The sequence below is a fragment of the Procambarus clarkii genome, chromosome 66 (genome assembly GCF_040958095.1).
Source record: "Procambarus clarkii isolate CNS0578487 chromosome 66, FALCON_Pclarkii_2.0, whole genome shotgun sequence".
Classification (NCBI taxonomy): domain Eukaryota; kingdom Metazoa; phylum Arthropoda; class Malacostraca; order Decapoda; family Cambaridae; genus Procambarus; species Procambarus clarkii.
The window spans coordinates 21652216-21669250 of record NC_091215.1 but is presented as its reverse complement, the minus strand read 5'-3'; the positions used below and the strand labels follow the sequence as shown (position 1 = coordinate 21669250).

Genomic DNA, 17035 nt, shown 5'->3' with positions numbered 1-17035 from the left:
AGCTTTTATGACTGCTGCTCCTCCTACCTGCTGTGCAACTTTTAATGAATGGTGGATTTTGACTCAAGTCTTTTTCTTCATCAATCTGCTGCAATGTAATGTTATTAATTTGGAAGGTGTGACGTGGGTTGCTATGTTCCACATGTAAAGTCTTGCATGTGTCGATATTAAAAAGCATTAGACAGTCTTCTGACCATTTGTGGAGTTCATGTAGCTTTGTTTGTTTACCTTGCTGTTTTTATGTTTTGGTTTGCCCACGTTTCTGGTTGCCTTTTTTTCATTAAAGGTGAACTTGGATCCTGTTCCCTGCTCCTTGCACATATTTAGAGGCCAGGTTTAAGCATCTGGTTACCAGTAGGCTTGCAATGACTCGCAAGAGCCTAGTGTAGGCTGAATTAGGTGGTGCTTGCCATGTAGCAAGCACCAAAGAGCCACCAGAAAGAGGTGTTTCATTACATTCAACACTTTATATTTTGATAAACTGGAAACTTGGCAAAATTGTTCTACCTAAATTTTTGGCCAATAGTTTTTATTACTTAAAAAATATATATATATATATATATATATATATATATATATATATATATATATATATATATATATATATATATATATATATATATATATATATATATATATATATATATATATATATATATATATATATATATATATATATATATATATATATATACCTAATTTGTTTATTAAGTAGTAAACAAGTAGGATGAACCCCCAGTAGAACTGTGGATGGGGGAGAATTAATAGCATGTAAAGATAGGTTAGAAGCTTCTGCATTATGATTCTGTACTCAGGGAAAGGGGTAAAATATGATCAAGCTTAATTACCAAAATTACATTCCCAAAGTGACTGGTAAAATTGTATAAGGGTTTTATGAACTAAAATGTTCATAAACATATTTAATCATAAATCATATTGAAAATTTACCCTTTTAACACATTTATTTGGCAGAAATCAAGTAGGTTAAGTTCCAAATGAACTGAGGAAGGAGCAGATATTAGCATATAAAGATATTGCAGTACTCTATTAAGATACTGAACAATGGAATTAAAAAATAAAAATCTAAAATTATTTAAAATAAATTAAAATTTAATTATCACAATAACATTTTGACAGTTAACTCTTATTCAGCTTATAAAAGATTACCTCTGGCAAAATGATAATGAAAATAAAAAAAAAAAATTATGAAAATCCCACCAAAATTTGGGTAATTTTTTTTTCTAACGGATGAAAATTGACTCTCGTAACTAATTTACTACATATAAAACTCGGGGTAAACTCCAGATGAACTGTTGAAAAAGCGTTTTCATAGGATGCAATGATGGGTTAAGAGATATTATGATACTACACCATATGAACTATAATTTATTTTACAGTTTTATATTAAATCAAGGGTAATCATCGTAATTACATATTTTTGAATGATGATAAATATCCCCAGTTTGCTAACAGTAGGTAGTAACTGAGTGACTGTAACCTATCCACCGCTGCCCAATGGATAAGGGGAGGGGGATTGTGTGCAGGATTAACTTATCAATTGACACTAGCGTTCCACATACGTCAGTTGCTTAATTTAGAAACTGTACTTGTGGTCGGAAAGAAGCCCATTGTTGATGTGATACCTTCTTTATACCTGCTTGATAGGATCCTGGAAGTTCTTCTACTCCCTAAGCCTGACTCGAGGCCAGGCTTGACTTGTGAGCCAAGCTAATGATGTGCATTGAATTTTGTAACTCATCAAGACTAACTTGCTTACCTAAATGAATTTAGGGATTCAGTCTCTGAACCCATTATGTGCCTCTGTAACACTTTCCACTCCCCCCTATAGAATGGGTATGGTGTGCATAATAAATTAACTAAACTAAAAAAAAAATTGACAAATATTCAGCATCTAGAAGCTGAAAATTGCCTGTGGAATTTGTTTTCTTTTACAAAAATCACTAGAAATTATGGTTCAAAGTTTTTTTTTTTTTAATTATTGTAAACATACCCTCCTAACTTCTTTGCTGTGGGAGAGAGAGGAACATCAACATAACTTAGGAACCAAGTATATTTCTCTTAAATGATTATTTTTTAGAAGGACTGTATTGGTACTTAGACAGGTAGGCCTTTTATATGGTGTGTCAGGGCTGCCCATCCACCACTCGTGCTTGACAAAACATGCACGTGTAGCGTTGGCGTTTGAACCATTTTGCCAGAAAACAGAGTGCCTTCAACACCTCCATGTTGTTATTATTTGTATTCTCCAGGATGTTATTATGACTTTGCTTCTTTCAGTGTGACATAGTTACAGACACATAATAGGTTTTAGTGCTAAGCAAATTACACCATTAGTGAACTAATTTAGTTAATGAGACTATTAATTAAAAATTTTTGGTTAATTAAGCTTAATTGCAAAATATTATAATCATGTAATTGGTTGAGGAACTGGACCACAAAGTTCTATGGGGTTGGCAATTTAAACTTTTGGTGAACTAGTTAGATTAAATTTGCCAAAAAACTGGAATAAAATTACAAGGGTGGTGATTGAAACACAGTACTGCACTTAGTGTTACATGGCACACAGTCATAATGGAAACCTCAGGTAACCCTCGTGTGTTTAGTAAAACTCCAGGTTGCAATCCCTGTACCATGTCGTGGTCTAGTTGTCTAGTGTGTGTGAACACCCACCGCATAGGTTCGAACCCTCATCACAGCTCCAATGGATTTTTTCAATTGATATATCATGCTAGTGTGATTACTCTCTGTGTCATGATGGTTTGTAAGAGCCTTGTAGGCAGTGCAAGAGTACAGATAATGTGTATACAGTACTATCTACAACAGGCAAACTTTGGATACTTGGCTAGGGTTACCAATTACATGTCATCCTGGATTAAATACAGTACAAAGTCCTTTCTTAAATGTTAGTGATACAGTTGTCTCTAAACTCTTGAATTTTTACATTCAATTACATTGTGACATCAGTAATGCAAAATGTTTTGTTGAAAAAAAAGTTTTCATTTGGTCATATGTACATCAAGTAGTATATAAACATCTGTATGTCTGCTGACCTTGAAGATTAACCCAATGATATGCGAGTGTTCTTGCATAGTGATATGCGAGTGTTCTTGCATAGTACTATGCAAGTATCTTACACACACCTTATGATTTTCCCATAGTCAGGGACAGAAAGTTCATTAGGTTTATCGTGGGCCCCCCCCCCTAGGCAAACTACCTCAGGATACAGCCCACAACAGTTGCCTAACTCCAAGTTTCTATTTACTGCTAGGTGAACCGAGACATCAAGTGAAAGGAAAAGTACCCAATCATTTCTGACCACTCCTGGTCCTTTGACTTAGCCAAGTTACCTCATATATGGTAACATCATATGGATTATGGTAACAATATGGATTATCCACATTTGTTGGGATAGTTACAAGTTACATAGTTAGCAATGTAAGTAATTATCAAAAGAAGGCACCAAACCGGGAAGGCTATGTAGCCCCTAGTTAGCAATGGTTGAATCGAGTAATTATGGGGTCCGTCTAATTACCGCAAGCTACCACAAGCTACACAAGCTTCACAAAGCTTCCTGGCAATACGTTAGTAATGAATAAATATGATAGGTTAGGTTGACCTGACCTAACCTCAGCTCTTTATTTTCGTCTAATTTCTTTAAAAAACGATACTTTTTCAGATTAAAATTATGTTTTTTCGTGTTGTACATTCAGCACCAACATTATAATGAGTAAATATATCATATTTATTCATTACTAACGTATTGCCAGGAAGCTTAGTGAAGCTTGTGTAGCCTGTGGTAGCTTGCGGTAATTCGACGGACCGGTAATTATGTATTTTTAGACATACTAAAACCCGTGTGGGCATAAACTGGGGCACGGGACTCACCACACCCCACCACAGGGCATCCGGGAAGTGTCTGAAGTTCTCGTTGTTGTCTTTCTCGACGAGGTAGACGAGGAATGAGGAGAAGATGAGCCCCAGGAACCCTATGTACAGCGTGGTGATCAGCTCCTGGAGTGAAATGGTTATCTTGTTTTACTGCACTGCAATTATGTTACCATTTTGTGTCTTAATAGTTGAATGATGCCCGGATGCAGCAGTTAACTTTGCACAGACACTATTATGCATATTTTTTTTTAACAGAGTGCGAACTGGGTCTTTCAAGACCTTCCTATAAATTAATTATGTTTACTGGAGCCATAAATTAATTTTGTTTTAATTATTATTAACCTTAATTATACAACAATGTGCTGCTACCCCTATTCTATATGACAGTTTACAGTATGATAAACGTTTGAATAAACATTTCCCGGATGGTTCCGATGCTTGGGTCACATATCGTCATGGCCTCAATGGGGTGTTGATTGATTTTCTTTTGCTCTTGAGAGCGGCGAACGGGTGTCCGGCTCCGGCTTGGCCGAGAAGTATTAGGTATCGGCAGGCCCTGGAGACTCCTGTGTTACCTCTGGAGGCGGCCCTTGCTCCTCCAGTAAGCCATCTCAAAAAAAAAAAAAAAAAAAAAAAAAAAAAAAAAAAAAAAAATATGGTGTAGTAAGGATGTCTGGAGCATATGCTGCCCTGGGTATTCCCGTCGCCGTGCGCCACAAGGCTGTTTGGCGTTTTGCCGCTTAGCCCCCTTTTTTTCAGTTTTCTGTTCTATTTCCATATGACCTTGGATCGACAGGGTGTTTGTCTAGTTTCGTCGTGGCCCTAAAGTCAACAAACAACAATTAATTCCTGCAGGCTGACCCATACTACCAGAAGAACTACCTGCACAATAAATACAGCCACCAATACGCTACAAATACAGATGTACGTAGTAGTAATTTTCGCCGATTCAAAGTCTTCTCTCTAAGCACTTGAAAACTTCTGCAAAATAGATAACAAGAACCTTACAATAGCAATTGTAAATAACCTGCTAGTTGCAAAGACTATAAAAGGTTCAAAATCTCATTTTGTATGGTTACCATCTCACAAAATAATTCATCATGATAACTCATGCATAGCAACCAAATATTAGCATGCGGCAAAGATGAATTTGAACAAGAGATATAGGTATTTCCCATCTTGATTGTTAAGACTACATATGTATATTGCTCCAAATATAATTCAGGTCTGAAAGGAGAGAAATTAGACTTTCAAAGGACTTTAGCAGACCACATTATCTCTAATGTGCCACATACTTAAATTATCCACAAACTATTCCATATTCCAAGAAATTCTATTGCTCAAAGGGTTGCTGTATCATATTCCAAGAAATTGTATTGCTTATCAACCCTCAAAGAGTTGCGACTATCTAAGGGTTCCCAATAATCTCCTTAATCGCTAATGACACCTGCAATCATATTCACTAATAACAATAATAGTAATAATAAGTGTTATTAAGTAAAATTACATACATAAGATATAAGAAGATTGTAGGAATCACGGCTAAAGCAAGTACAATGCCTGAAGCCACTAATAGGCAAATCGGTTAGGGCGGTCGAAAGTATCCAGTGAGTTTCCCAGCAGGCCAAATGATGATGAACCTCAAGTGAACAGTGGCGTCCAACACAAGGTCAGGTGGACGCAGATATAACACTGTCCAACAGTGAAAGGTGTCACCACCACTTGGTCCGGGAGACATCTCCCGTCACGCAGGGTGCAGTCGCACCTCCACAGATCTCCAGTATCAGCTCTTGATACTGGTAATGGCTCAAAAGGGCCACCACTTACGAGCTATTCATGCCCGTACCACCTTTTGGGTGGCTTCTTCTTCATCTTAACACATTCACAATGGAGACATCTCCCGTCATGCAGGGTGCATTCGCACCTCCACAGATTAGCTTGAGCTACCTCATCCCTTTGTGTGTATTTTACCTCAATAAACTTATTTCAATTTCAATTTCAATTTTCAATTTCCACAGATCTCCAGTATCAGCTCTTGATACTGGTAATGGCTCAAAACGGCCACCACTTACGGGCTATTCATGCCCGTGCCACCTTTTTGGGTGGCTTAATCTTCATCAATCATTGAAGGTGTCCAACAGGGTGGTATCCCTTAGCCCTCCTCCTTTTCTGCATAGCTATCATAGAGGTCATTGATAGCTAAGATAGATAGCTCGCCTGTCACTGATATACAGGTGAGCTGAACATCAGGTTCTTGAAGGATGGCAATCTTGCCGGAACCCCAGATACAATTATGGAAGAAATAAGAAAAATACAGGAGCAACTTTAGATCTCATTCTCAATGCATCCAAAAGTGAAATAGTCTCCCCCAAACCAGAAACTACTGAGCAAATAAAAACTATTCTCCTAGACATTCGCATTATTGAGCCAGTCAGCTGTACTCTCCTGGGTGGAACAAGTTAAATGAGGTGGTGGTGGAGGCCAAAACCGTCAGTAGTTTCAAAGCATTATTTGACAAAAAGTACCGGGAAGACGGGACACCACGAGCGTAGCTTTCATCCTGTAACTGCTCTTAGGTATTGTAATTACACACATGTAGCGGCTGTGTCCTTTTTTCGGGGGCTGGAAATGGCCATACTGGCAAAGCACAAACAACTAGGCTTCACAGTCTTACCTGGGACGCGGTCGGGTCAAGATACCTGCTCCGCATCTTCCCCCCCCCCTTCCCCCCATGCTGGGTACTGAGATGGAGACTCAGTCACCAGAAGACATGGCTACTTCTCACGGCGTTATTAACATGGACCCTGAAAGCAGCCAGTCAGACGAGGAGGGCGAGTATCTAGAAGTTCTGACAAGGAATAAGAAGAAACGAAGAAGACAGGAGGCAAGGCGTAGTGTGGACAGTAATACACTTAACGGAAACGATAAAAGAATGAAGAACGACGCCGAGACTGATGCAGACAAACGGACGGAACGATGTCAGGAAGGTGAGGATCAGCGGAGATGGAGGCTTCTCTTCCCTGCCTCATGCACGCTGGCCTATCATCAGAAGCTGCTGTGGACCGTCAAACTCGGAAGAGAACACCGCAAGTTCGAGCCCCTGCTGAAGGAAGGTGTAAACAGACCTTACTTAACGGTAGGTTCTATGGAGGCAGTGGAGTATCTTACCCAGCAAGGATACGATGGAATTCTTATGGAAATACCGGAGGGGAACGAGAAGCTGACGAAGGTAATTATCTATAAATACCCTCAGATTCTGGACCCCGAGTTTATACTCGACGACCAACGATTTGTGTGGGCCAAGCGTCACCTTATTAAAGGTGAAGCTAGGAGTCAGGTGGTGGCTCTAGTGAGAGGTGACGTACCCGAAAAAGTGTTCATCACCGGGGCTGGCTACAGGCATGTAGCAAAGTATGTGGAAGAGCCCATAATATGCCTGAAATGCTGCAGATGGGGGCATAAATCCTGGAGATGTCAAAATGATCCACGATGTCGTTTCTGCGGAAAGTCTCACCTCTCTACTGTGTGTAGAAACAGACTGAATCTGGGTGAGAAAATAGTTCCCAGATGCTGCAACTGTGGAGGTGTTCACAATGCGAGCTCGGCTGTGTGTAGCAAGAGGCCGAGTATGGCTGTTCTCCGGCCGGTGAATGTTACAGAGCAAGCAAGAGCTCTTACCCAGACACCGGGAGCACAGCAAAACAGTCTGCCCCAAACAGTGCCAGTGAACCGGACGAATGCGTGGGTAAAGGAGTCACCTTTACTTAGGCAGGCTCCAGCAACAAGCAGCCACGCCACCACTCAGGACTCCGGCAGTGACAGTGTAACGGTGAGTGAAGTGGCTACTGTGGCTCAGAGAGAGGGTCATAATAATATGGTCAAGGAAGTGTGGGCTGAACTTAAAAAAGTTGGTGAGTTCCTCCAAAATCTGGGGCAGAGAATCGAGTCCATCGAGGCTAAATTAAACGTTCAGGAGGTCAAGGTAAATCACAAAACGGTGAAGGATAGTCAGGATATAGTGGTTGAGGACAAAAATGAAATATTGAGTGATGAAATGAAGGAAAGTGAAGTGTGTGTGAATGATGGTAGTCGTAGTGAAAGGAAGAACCCTATAATTACACATAAAATGAAGGAATCATTTGGGCCAATAATGGACATCTCAGGGCTGAAAAAATCTCTTGAGAATCGCAATGTCGCTTTTACTGGTGAACTTGGGAGGAGGTGGGAGATGTTATACAAGGTATGGTTATCATTTAGTGAACTTATTGGGGATGACTTAGGCAATGAATTGATTAATAATGGATCACCCTAGACTGAAAGTGTTGTCATGGAATGTTAATGGTTTGAGAAACAGGGTTACAGATGTTCATTGTTATGTAATGGGAAATGATATTGATGTTGTAGCTCTCCAAGAGACAGGGGATAGGAATGAAGGATTATTGAAATTAAATGGCTATAAAGGGTTTCACCTCTTCGCTGCAAATAACATCAGAGGCACGTCGATTTATGTTAAGAACTCCATACCAGCAGAGTTAGTAGAACCGCCATCAAAAACGCAAGGTATAGAGAGTGTTTGTGTTAAATTATCATTAAGGGAAGGGGAATTTATTGTAGTTAATTTGTATGTATCCAGGAACTGCTTCGACGCTAACTATTTACCTGACTGCATTTATACTAATCCTTCACTGGTCATTGGGGACCTTAATGCTCGGCACACAAGCCTTGGGACAGTAGGTAGTATTAATACTAATGGGGTCAAGTGGTTACAGTTTCTACAAGATCATCCAGATACCTGTCTATTGGGAAACAATGAACCAACTCACATCAGGGGAGGACGGCTTGACTATGCCTGCGTTTTAAACTCTCAGGGGATTATGGGGGAGGCTCGGGTTGTTCGGGAACTACTTAGTGACCACTTTGCCTTGAACGTTGAATTACCACTGGGGAAAAAACAAGTCCACTTTCAAAGGAAAAGGCTAAATATTAAGAAAGATATGAAAAATTATTTTATTCAAAATATGGGAGATTGGTATCAACATTACACGCCGCTCTGCGTTGATAGTTTTTACGAGGACATGGTCGAGAACATAGAGAAATTAGTACAGAGGGAAAATAACGGGGGCAGGGGAAGCAAGACGCACGGACCTAAGAAATTTAAATATTCCAATGATCAGCAAGTCAAGGGATGGGAGAGAATGCTACGGGGTGCGCATAAAGCATGGTTAAAAAATGGAATGAGGGATGAAGAGAAAAATACAATGTTGGAAGTGGCTAGGGAATGCAGTCAGGTGAGGAAGGAGGCGCGGGACAGATACTGGCAAGACTTTGCTCAGGCCATTGGTAATACTAAGAACCTTAAAGACATATGGAGAGCAGTAAATAAAGTCAGGGGTTGTAAGACTAAATTCATTGCTCACTCAGATCCAGGGAAAGTTGCTAATGAGTTAGTAGATAAATGGGCAAGTGCTGCTGGTATGGAGTCCTTACCTGCAGACACGAGAGTCACCATTGAGTCATGGGAAAATATTAGAAATGGAGTAACTTTATGTGCCTTAAATACAAGATCTATAGCATGCACTGAGATAACCCACGATGAGCTACTGGATGCTATAAAAAGTGGCAGCTCCACTGCTCCGGGAAAAGATGGAGTAACGTATGACATACTTAATTATTTAGCCGGTATGAAACCTAATCCCTTACTTGATTTGTTTAATATGAGTTATAGAGAGGGAAAGTTACCAAGAAAATGGAAAGAGGCTGTCATCATTCCTATCCCTAAGTCAAACGGAGGCTACAGACCTGTCTCCTTAATATCCTGCTTTTGTAAAATGATGGAAAGGATTTTGTTAAATAGGCTACTCTACCTTGTAGGTGATAACATGTCCAATAATCTCTTTGGTTTTATCAAAGGCAAAAGTACTGCGGATTGTCTCTTAAAGTGTTTGTCTAATGTGGATGACAATTGTAGAGTTTTTGTTGATCTACAAGGAGCGTTTGATAAAGCCAATGGGGAAGTAATCTTATACGAATTAGCCAATCTGGGAATAACAGGGAGATTGCTACACTGGATAAGGGATTACCTGCAAGGCAGAAAAGGTCAGGTGTATTACCAGGGATACATGTCTGAGGAACGGAGGTTTCAGTTAGGTACCCCACAAGGGGGAGTATTAAGTCCCACCTTATTCAATGTATTAATGAACAGATTAGCATCAGAGATGTATCCTCCAGGGGTCACGACGATCATATATGCTGATGACATTCTTATACAAGGCACTTCTGGGAACAAAATTCAAGATGCTCTTAACATACTTGGTACAACCTGTCACAAGTTAGGCTTAGTTATAAATGCAGATAAAACCAAATACGAGTATAGGAAACGAAGAAATATAACACTTACTCTAAATGGTGTGGAACTGAGCCGTGTACAGAAGTACAAGTATGTATGTTGGATACACATGTGAGAGTAAAAATGCTGAAATAAATCATATCAGCACCTTATGTAAAGCCCGTCTGCATCCTCTAAAAGCACTGGCTTTTTCTGGTAAAGGTGTTGGGGTACCTATCTTGCGGATGTTATACATAAGCACTGTTCGATCCCTGATAGACTACGCAGCACCCGTATTGTCTTACACAGGCCAAGGCAGAATTCAAAAAATAGGGCTGATACAGAACGAGGCTATGAGGATTATTCTTGGATGTCAAAGAAATGCAATGATTGAAATAATGAGAATGGAATTAAATTTACAGAGTGTGTGTGATAGAGTCCGTGACATTAACACTAGAGTATCTATTCGTTTCATGCGGAGAAAAGGAGGGGATAAGCTGTTTGAGAGCGTTCAGACCTGCTTGAGTGACGTACACACTTCCAGGAAACTGAGGGAGACTCGCTATACGAGAGGATTAGCTCATGACCTCAGGGAATACGACGTACTTGACTGCTGTAAACCCTCTCGAAAGTGTAATATGTCTGCTCCCTGGAAAGTACAGAAAATAGACGTCGAAATTGTACCCCTCAAGGTGAAAAAGATTCATCATGAACCGGGACAATTACGGTGTTTGTATGGAAGCATGATATCTCGGTTACCAAGAGGCAACAGTTTACATGTATATTGCGACGGGTCGGTGGCGGAGGATGGCAGGGCAGGGTGTGGTGTCCTAATAAGGGATTATACGGAGTTTGGGACTGTGGACAGGATAATTGAACTCCGGCTTAGTAATTATATATCATCCACACAAGCTGAACTGCAGGCCATTCTGGCGTGTTTGGAGGAAGTACGTCATGACGACAAAAATGTTTTTGTATTTGTCGATAGCCGAGGAGCACTGGAGTCCTTAAACAGTAGAAACCCAGTCTTCATGTCTATAGTGGAGGACTGTAAGAGAAGAATAACTGAGATACAGCTGAAAGGTTATAGTGTGAAATTCATGTGGATTCCATCTCATGTTGGAATAGTGCTCAACGAGGTGGCGGATGACTTGGCCAAACGTGCCACATCAAAACCACAAGTTGACATTGAATGTGAATTCACAATGAGACAAATAAGAAGCAAAATCAGAAATATTCAGGCACAGGCGGGAGTGGAGAGGAGAGAGATAATGTATGAGAGTAGTCAAACCATGCAACACTACATGTATGTGAGTCAAAACACCCATTTCACTTATGGTAAAAGGAGAAATGCTTGGAGTGACTCTGTGTACATGCGGCTCAGGCTTGGGTACAAATATTACTGGGAATATGGGATAGATGTTCATGGTAATGACACGAAGTGTAAACTATGTGGTATGTTAAGGTCTCACACCCTTGCCCATTATATTCTTGATTGTCCGTTGATTAGTGTATATAGAAACACTGAGATAAGGACTGTTCCTGAACAAATAGCCTGGATGTGTCACAACGGAAAGGTTGATGATATTCTTGAGAGATATAAGAATTTTGCACCAAGATTGTAATATTTTGTTGAATTATCTGCAGGTGTCTTGCAAATTGTCTATACAGTATACCTAGGTCATAAAAGTATTTGTGTGTACGTCTGATACCATACTCCTTGTGAGGGAGGAAATGTATATTTTTACCTCTCAGAATGTTTGGTAATATGTTTATTTGTGATGTGTGTATATGTATATATTAACACGTTGTACTGAATGGGGTGAGAATAGCTTGAGCTACCTCATCCCTTTGTGTGTATTTTACCTCAATAAACTTATTTCAATTTCAATTTCAATTTCAATTTCACTAGGCTTCATCAAAGAACATGTAGTTTCTATAAATTACCAGATCATCACCAGAGATATCTTTACCAATGACACCAAAGTAATCCACAGAGACAACAATAGATTAGACACCGAAGAAATATTAATTATCAAACAACTGCAACTAACTTTCAACAGGCAGCTAAGACTCAAGGACATGCCACCAACCACAAGACCAAAGCAGTATATCCAGCGCACACACCGCCACAGCCACCATAACAACGTAAGGCAACTATGTTGCTCTAGCTAACTTGTATCCATTCCACTTCTGCATTTGAAAATGCTGACGGGCTCAAACAAAACGCAGCTCTTAGCGTCAGTCTACAAAAAGCCTATGAAATGAATTTTGGAGAGTTAATTTTTCAACTTCCATTTCAAGTAAAGAACATAATAAATATATACAAGAATTTACCAGGACACCATCTCCTTAGTGGCCTCCATGGGGACAGGAAGCCTGCGGCCTGTCAAACTTACCGACATTGTTCCTGAGGATTTTTTTTTTCAATCAGGATTTGTAGTTGAAGTAGCGCCTCGGAAGTGACAGCTTTAGGTGTAAATGTTTATGATGTTCTTCACTAGATAAGCAAGATGAAAAATTAACTCTCCAAAGCTTATTTTCAGTATTAACTTAAACCATTAGACCTATTTAACTGGATGCGGTTATATAATTAACAACCCCTAGCTGCTAATAGTTTATTATAATATTTGTTGTGAATAGTTCAGTGTTAAATAACTGCAGCAATTGTTTTGAGTTAAACTACATTGCTCTATTATACCTAAAAATCTTTTTCTAACTGTAATTTATAAAAAGTCGCTCTTGTTTACCATGGCCATATACATATGTAAACATATCAGTTACCCCCAGGGGTAAAATATCAGTTACTCCCAGGCGTAAACAGATCAGATACCCCAGGCGTAAACATATCGGTTACCCCCAGGGGTAAATATATCAGTTACCCCCAGGCGTAAACATATCAGTTACCCCCAGGCGTAAACATATCAGTTACCCCCAGGCGTAAACACATCAGTTACCCCCAGGCGTAAACATATCAGTTACCCCCAGGCGTAAACATATCAGTTACCCCCCACGCGTAAACATATCAGTTACCCCCCACGCGTAAACATATCAGTTACCCCCAGGCGTAAATACATCAGTAAGGGAGACGTCTGGGAATCAGCAGGTCGCCAGTTCAAGGCCCTCCATTGTCTCAAAATGATTTTCATATCAATTACCGTATAGAAATGATACGGATGGTAATATAGTGTATTATACTATATGTATAAATAAAGAGGAGGATATTTGTAGCGGTTGTACAGATCATTTTTAAATGGCCTATCCTGTACACATTACTTCAAATTTAAGAAAACAAATTTTAATAATTTTCTGCAAAAAACACATGCAGTGTTGATTTGTGAATAATAAATTTTACGTTAAAAGTACACATGCTTTTTTGTAATCCTCAATATTTTATATTATCAATAAGAATATGTTAATGTTATATCTTAGGTAAATTAGCATATTCCGTAAAAAGACCTCCGTATCCTCATCTGCGTGCTTATCGGTAAATAATATCTGCCCAAAATTAGTTTGATTGCTGAAACGACGATGAATACAGGCTAGCTCATTGAGTACTCAAAACATCTACAAGTTAAAACTCTCGTATCTCCTAACACTATAGGCTAACTCTTAAAGTTCACGAAACAAATTCCCTCGAGTGAGCTCTCTCGTCAAGCCTACTCACTGACATATATGTAGTTCAGCTGCGAATAAGGAAAGAAGCCCCAACTCACCTGTCTGTGGGCATACACCACGGAGCCTAGAAGTTTCCAGGTGCCTCCTCGTCTGTCCATGCGCACCATTCTCAAGATCTGAAAAAATCGTAGGCCCCGGACCGCGGAGACCACCTGGCCGCCGGAGCCATTGGCCAGGACCACCACCGACGCCACGATGGTGACAATGTCTGCGGGATGAGGGCAGGGTTAAGAGGGCCCGCCATAATGTGCTATAACGTCAGGCAAACATCTCTGGACCTCTAAAGCCTTCTCTCCTCTGGCAGATATGGTGACCACCGTGCCGTGGGCGGTGCTCACTGCGTCTGCTACTGAGGGAAAAGCATGAGGGCCTTCCTACTTCGAGGACAGGTAGCTCATTCCGGCCCGGGACGGTAAGTCAGTGTGGGTTACATTAGAAAATCGTTCATACCAACACGTTCTGCTGTCTGATAACTAGTGCAACTCAGTTTTGTGGTTAACTTGACCTGAGGGAGTGAAAAGAACCAGCGTGTGCTGATTTTAATATAGAAAATGACATTGAGAAAGTCGATCACTGCAACATTGACTATATCATCTCTATCACAGCCTAATGCTGGTCGTTGTGGCCTGCATCCTGTTGTATTAAACTGACAATCTTCTCCCTGATGTTGCTACGAAAGATTTAAAGCCTTTAATTTTGTCACACACACACACGTCCCTGACTTGTATACCATGCAAGGTGATGGAGAAGATCGTGAGAAAAAAACTAGTAACACATCTGGAGAGAAGGGACTTCGTGACAACCCATCAACATGGGTTCAGGGAGGGTAAATCTTACCTTACAGGCTTAATAGAATTCTACGACCAGGTGACAAAGATTAAGCAAGAAAGAGAAGGCTGGGCGGACTGCATATTTTTGGATTGTCCGAAAGCCTTTGATACAGTACCTCATAAAAGACTAGTAAATGAGCTGGAGAGACAGGCAGGTGTAGCTGGTAAGGTGCTCCAGTGTATAAGGGAGTACCTAAGCAATAGAAAGCAGAGAGTTGGGGTGAGGCCTCAGATTGGCATGAAGTCACCAGTAGAGTCCCACAGGGCTCTGTACTCGGTCTTATCCTCTTTCTGATATACGTAAATGATCTCCCGGAGGGCATAGACTCATTCCTCCTCAATGTTTGCTGACAATGCCAAAATTATGAGAAGGATTAAGACAGAGGAGGACTGCTTGAGGCTTCAAGAAGACCTAAACAAACTGAAGGAATGGTGGAACAAATGGATGTTAGAGTTTAACCCAAGCAAATGTAATGTAATGAAGATAGGTGTAGGGAGCAGGAGACCAGATACAAGGTATCATTTGAGAGATGAAATACTTCAAAAGTCAGAGAGAGAGAGAGAGAGAAAGACCTGGGGGTTGATATCATGCTAGACCTGTCCCCTGAAACCCATATCAAGAGAATAACATCAGCAGAATATGCCAGGTTGGCCAATATAAGAACGGCCTTTAGAAACTTGTGTAAGGAATCATTCAGAACTTTGTATACCACATATGTCAGACCAATCCTGGAGTATGCAGCTCCAGCATGGAGTCCATATCTAGTCAAGCATAAGACTAAACTGGAAAAGGTTCAAAGGTTTGCCACCTGACTAGTACCCGAGCTGAAAGGTATGAGCTATGAAGAGAGACTACGGGAATTAAACCTCACGTCGCTGAAGACAGAAGAGTTAGGGGGACATGATCACTACATACAAGATTCTCATAGGAATTGATAGGTTATATTTACAAGACATTGTAAATATAACCGGGGAATTGACTGGAAGTAAATATAACTGTCAATTCCCCGGGGTCCGGGGAATTGACAGGCTATTTAACACAAGGGGCACACGCACAAGGGGACACAGGTGGAAACTGAGTGCCCAAATGAGCCACATAGATATTAGAAAGAACTTTTTCAGTGTCAGAATGGTTGACAAATGGAATGCATTAGGAAGTGATGTGGTGGAGGCTGACTCCATACACAGTTTCAAGTGTAGATATGATAGAGCCCAATAGGCTCAGGAACCTGTATACCTGTTGATTGACGGTTGAGAGGCGGGCCGAAAGAACAGAGCTCAACCTCCGCAAGCACAAGTAGGTGAATACCAGTTGATTGACAGTTAAGAGGCGGGACCCAAGAGCCAGAGCTCAACCCCGCAAGCACAAATAGGTGAGTACACACACATTGGGGCCTAATAGCTAAGTGGACAGCGCTCTGGACTCGTAATCCTAGGGTCCGGGTTCGATCCCCAGTGATGGGAGAAACAAAATGGGCAGAGTTTATTTCACCCTGATGCACCTGTTCACCTAGCAGTAAACAGGTAGGTGGTAGTTAGATAGCTGTTACGGGCTGCTTCCTAGGTGTGTGTGTGTGAGTGAGTGAGTGAGTGAGTGAGTGAGTGAGTGAGTGAGTGAGTGAGTGAGTGAGTGAGTGAGTGAGTGAGTGAGTGAGTGAGAGTGAGAGAGTGAGAGTGAGAGAGAGAGAGAGGGGGGGGGGAATGAGTTAGTAGTTAGTAACAGTTGATTGATTGACGGTTGAGAGGTGAATGAGCAGAGCTCAACCCCCGCAAGCACAACTAGATGAACACACACTATACAACTAGGTGAGTACACACACACACACACACACACACACCAACCACAGTATACACAAACACATTCACTGACTTATTCTGTAGAAAATGTTAATAGAAGAGGGGGGGAAATATTAAAACTCCGAATATAAAGAAATGGTACACAAATAGAAGACGGAAAGAGTAGCAAAGAAAAAACTGAAAGGAGCAGAGGTGGGAGAGAAGGGAGAGGGAGAGAAGGGAGAGAGAGATGATGGAGAAAGCGAGAAAAAGAACGATAAAGAATTGGTAACATCTATTGGTAACACCAGCAACAACATAGCCAGAGAATGTACCGAAACAATAAAAAAAATTATCTCCCCCAAAATGAACGAAGGAAATGGGAAATGTATCAAAGATATGAGGGTGTGTTATGACAACAAACATATTTGGTTCCCATTTGTCGGGGCCTAGAAGCTTGACAGGTTTAAGGAGTCCCCCCCCCTCCCCCTTACGCCACCGTGTGACCCTTGCCAGG

General features: G+C 40.7%; 1 protein-coding gene across 4 annotated transcripts in view; it reads right to left on the bottom strand.

The window, feature by feature from the left end:
- The window catches only part of LOC123769351 (potassium voltage-gated channel subfamily KQT member 1), an 874235-nt gene that overhangs the window by 284763 nt on the left and 572437 nt on the right, over positions 1–17035 (bottom strand). For all 4 annotated transcript variants that reach the window (XR_011223844.1, XM_069309856.1, XM_069309857.1 and 1 more), the window contains exons 5-6: positions 13951–14120; positions 3907–4032 (exon numbers count right to left, since the gene is read on the bottom strand). Coding sequence is in view for 3 of the 4 variants with exons in the window: in XM_069309856.1 (XP_069165957.1) it covers positions 3907–4032; positions 13951–14120 (296 nt within the window). In the remaining variant the exon portion in view is untranslated. The remainder of the gene's footprint in view (positions 1–3906; positions 4033–13950; positions 14121–17035) is intronic.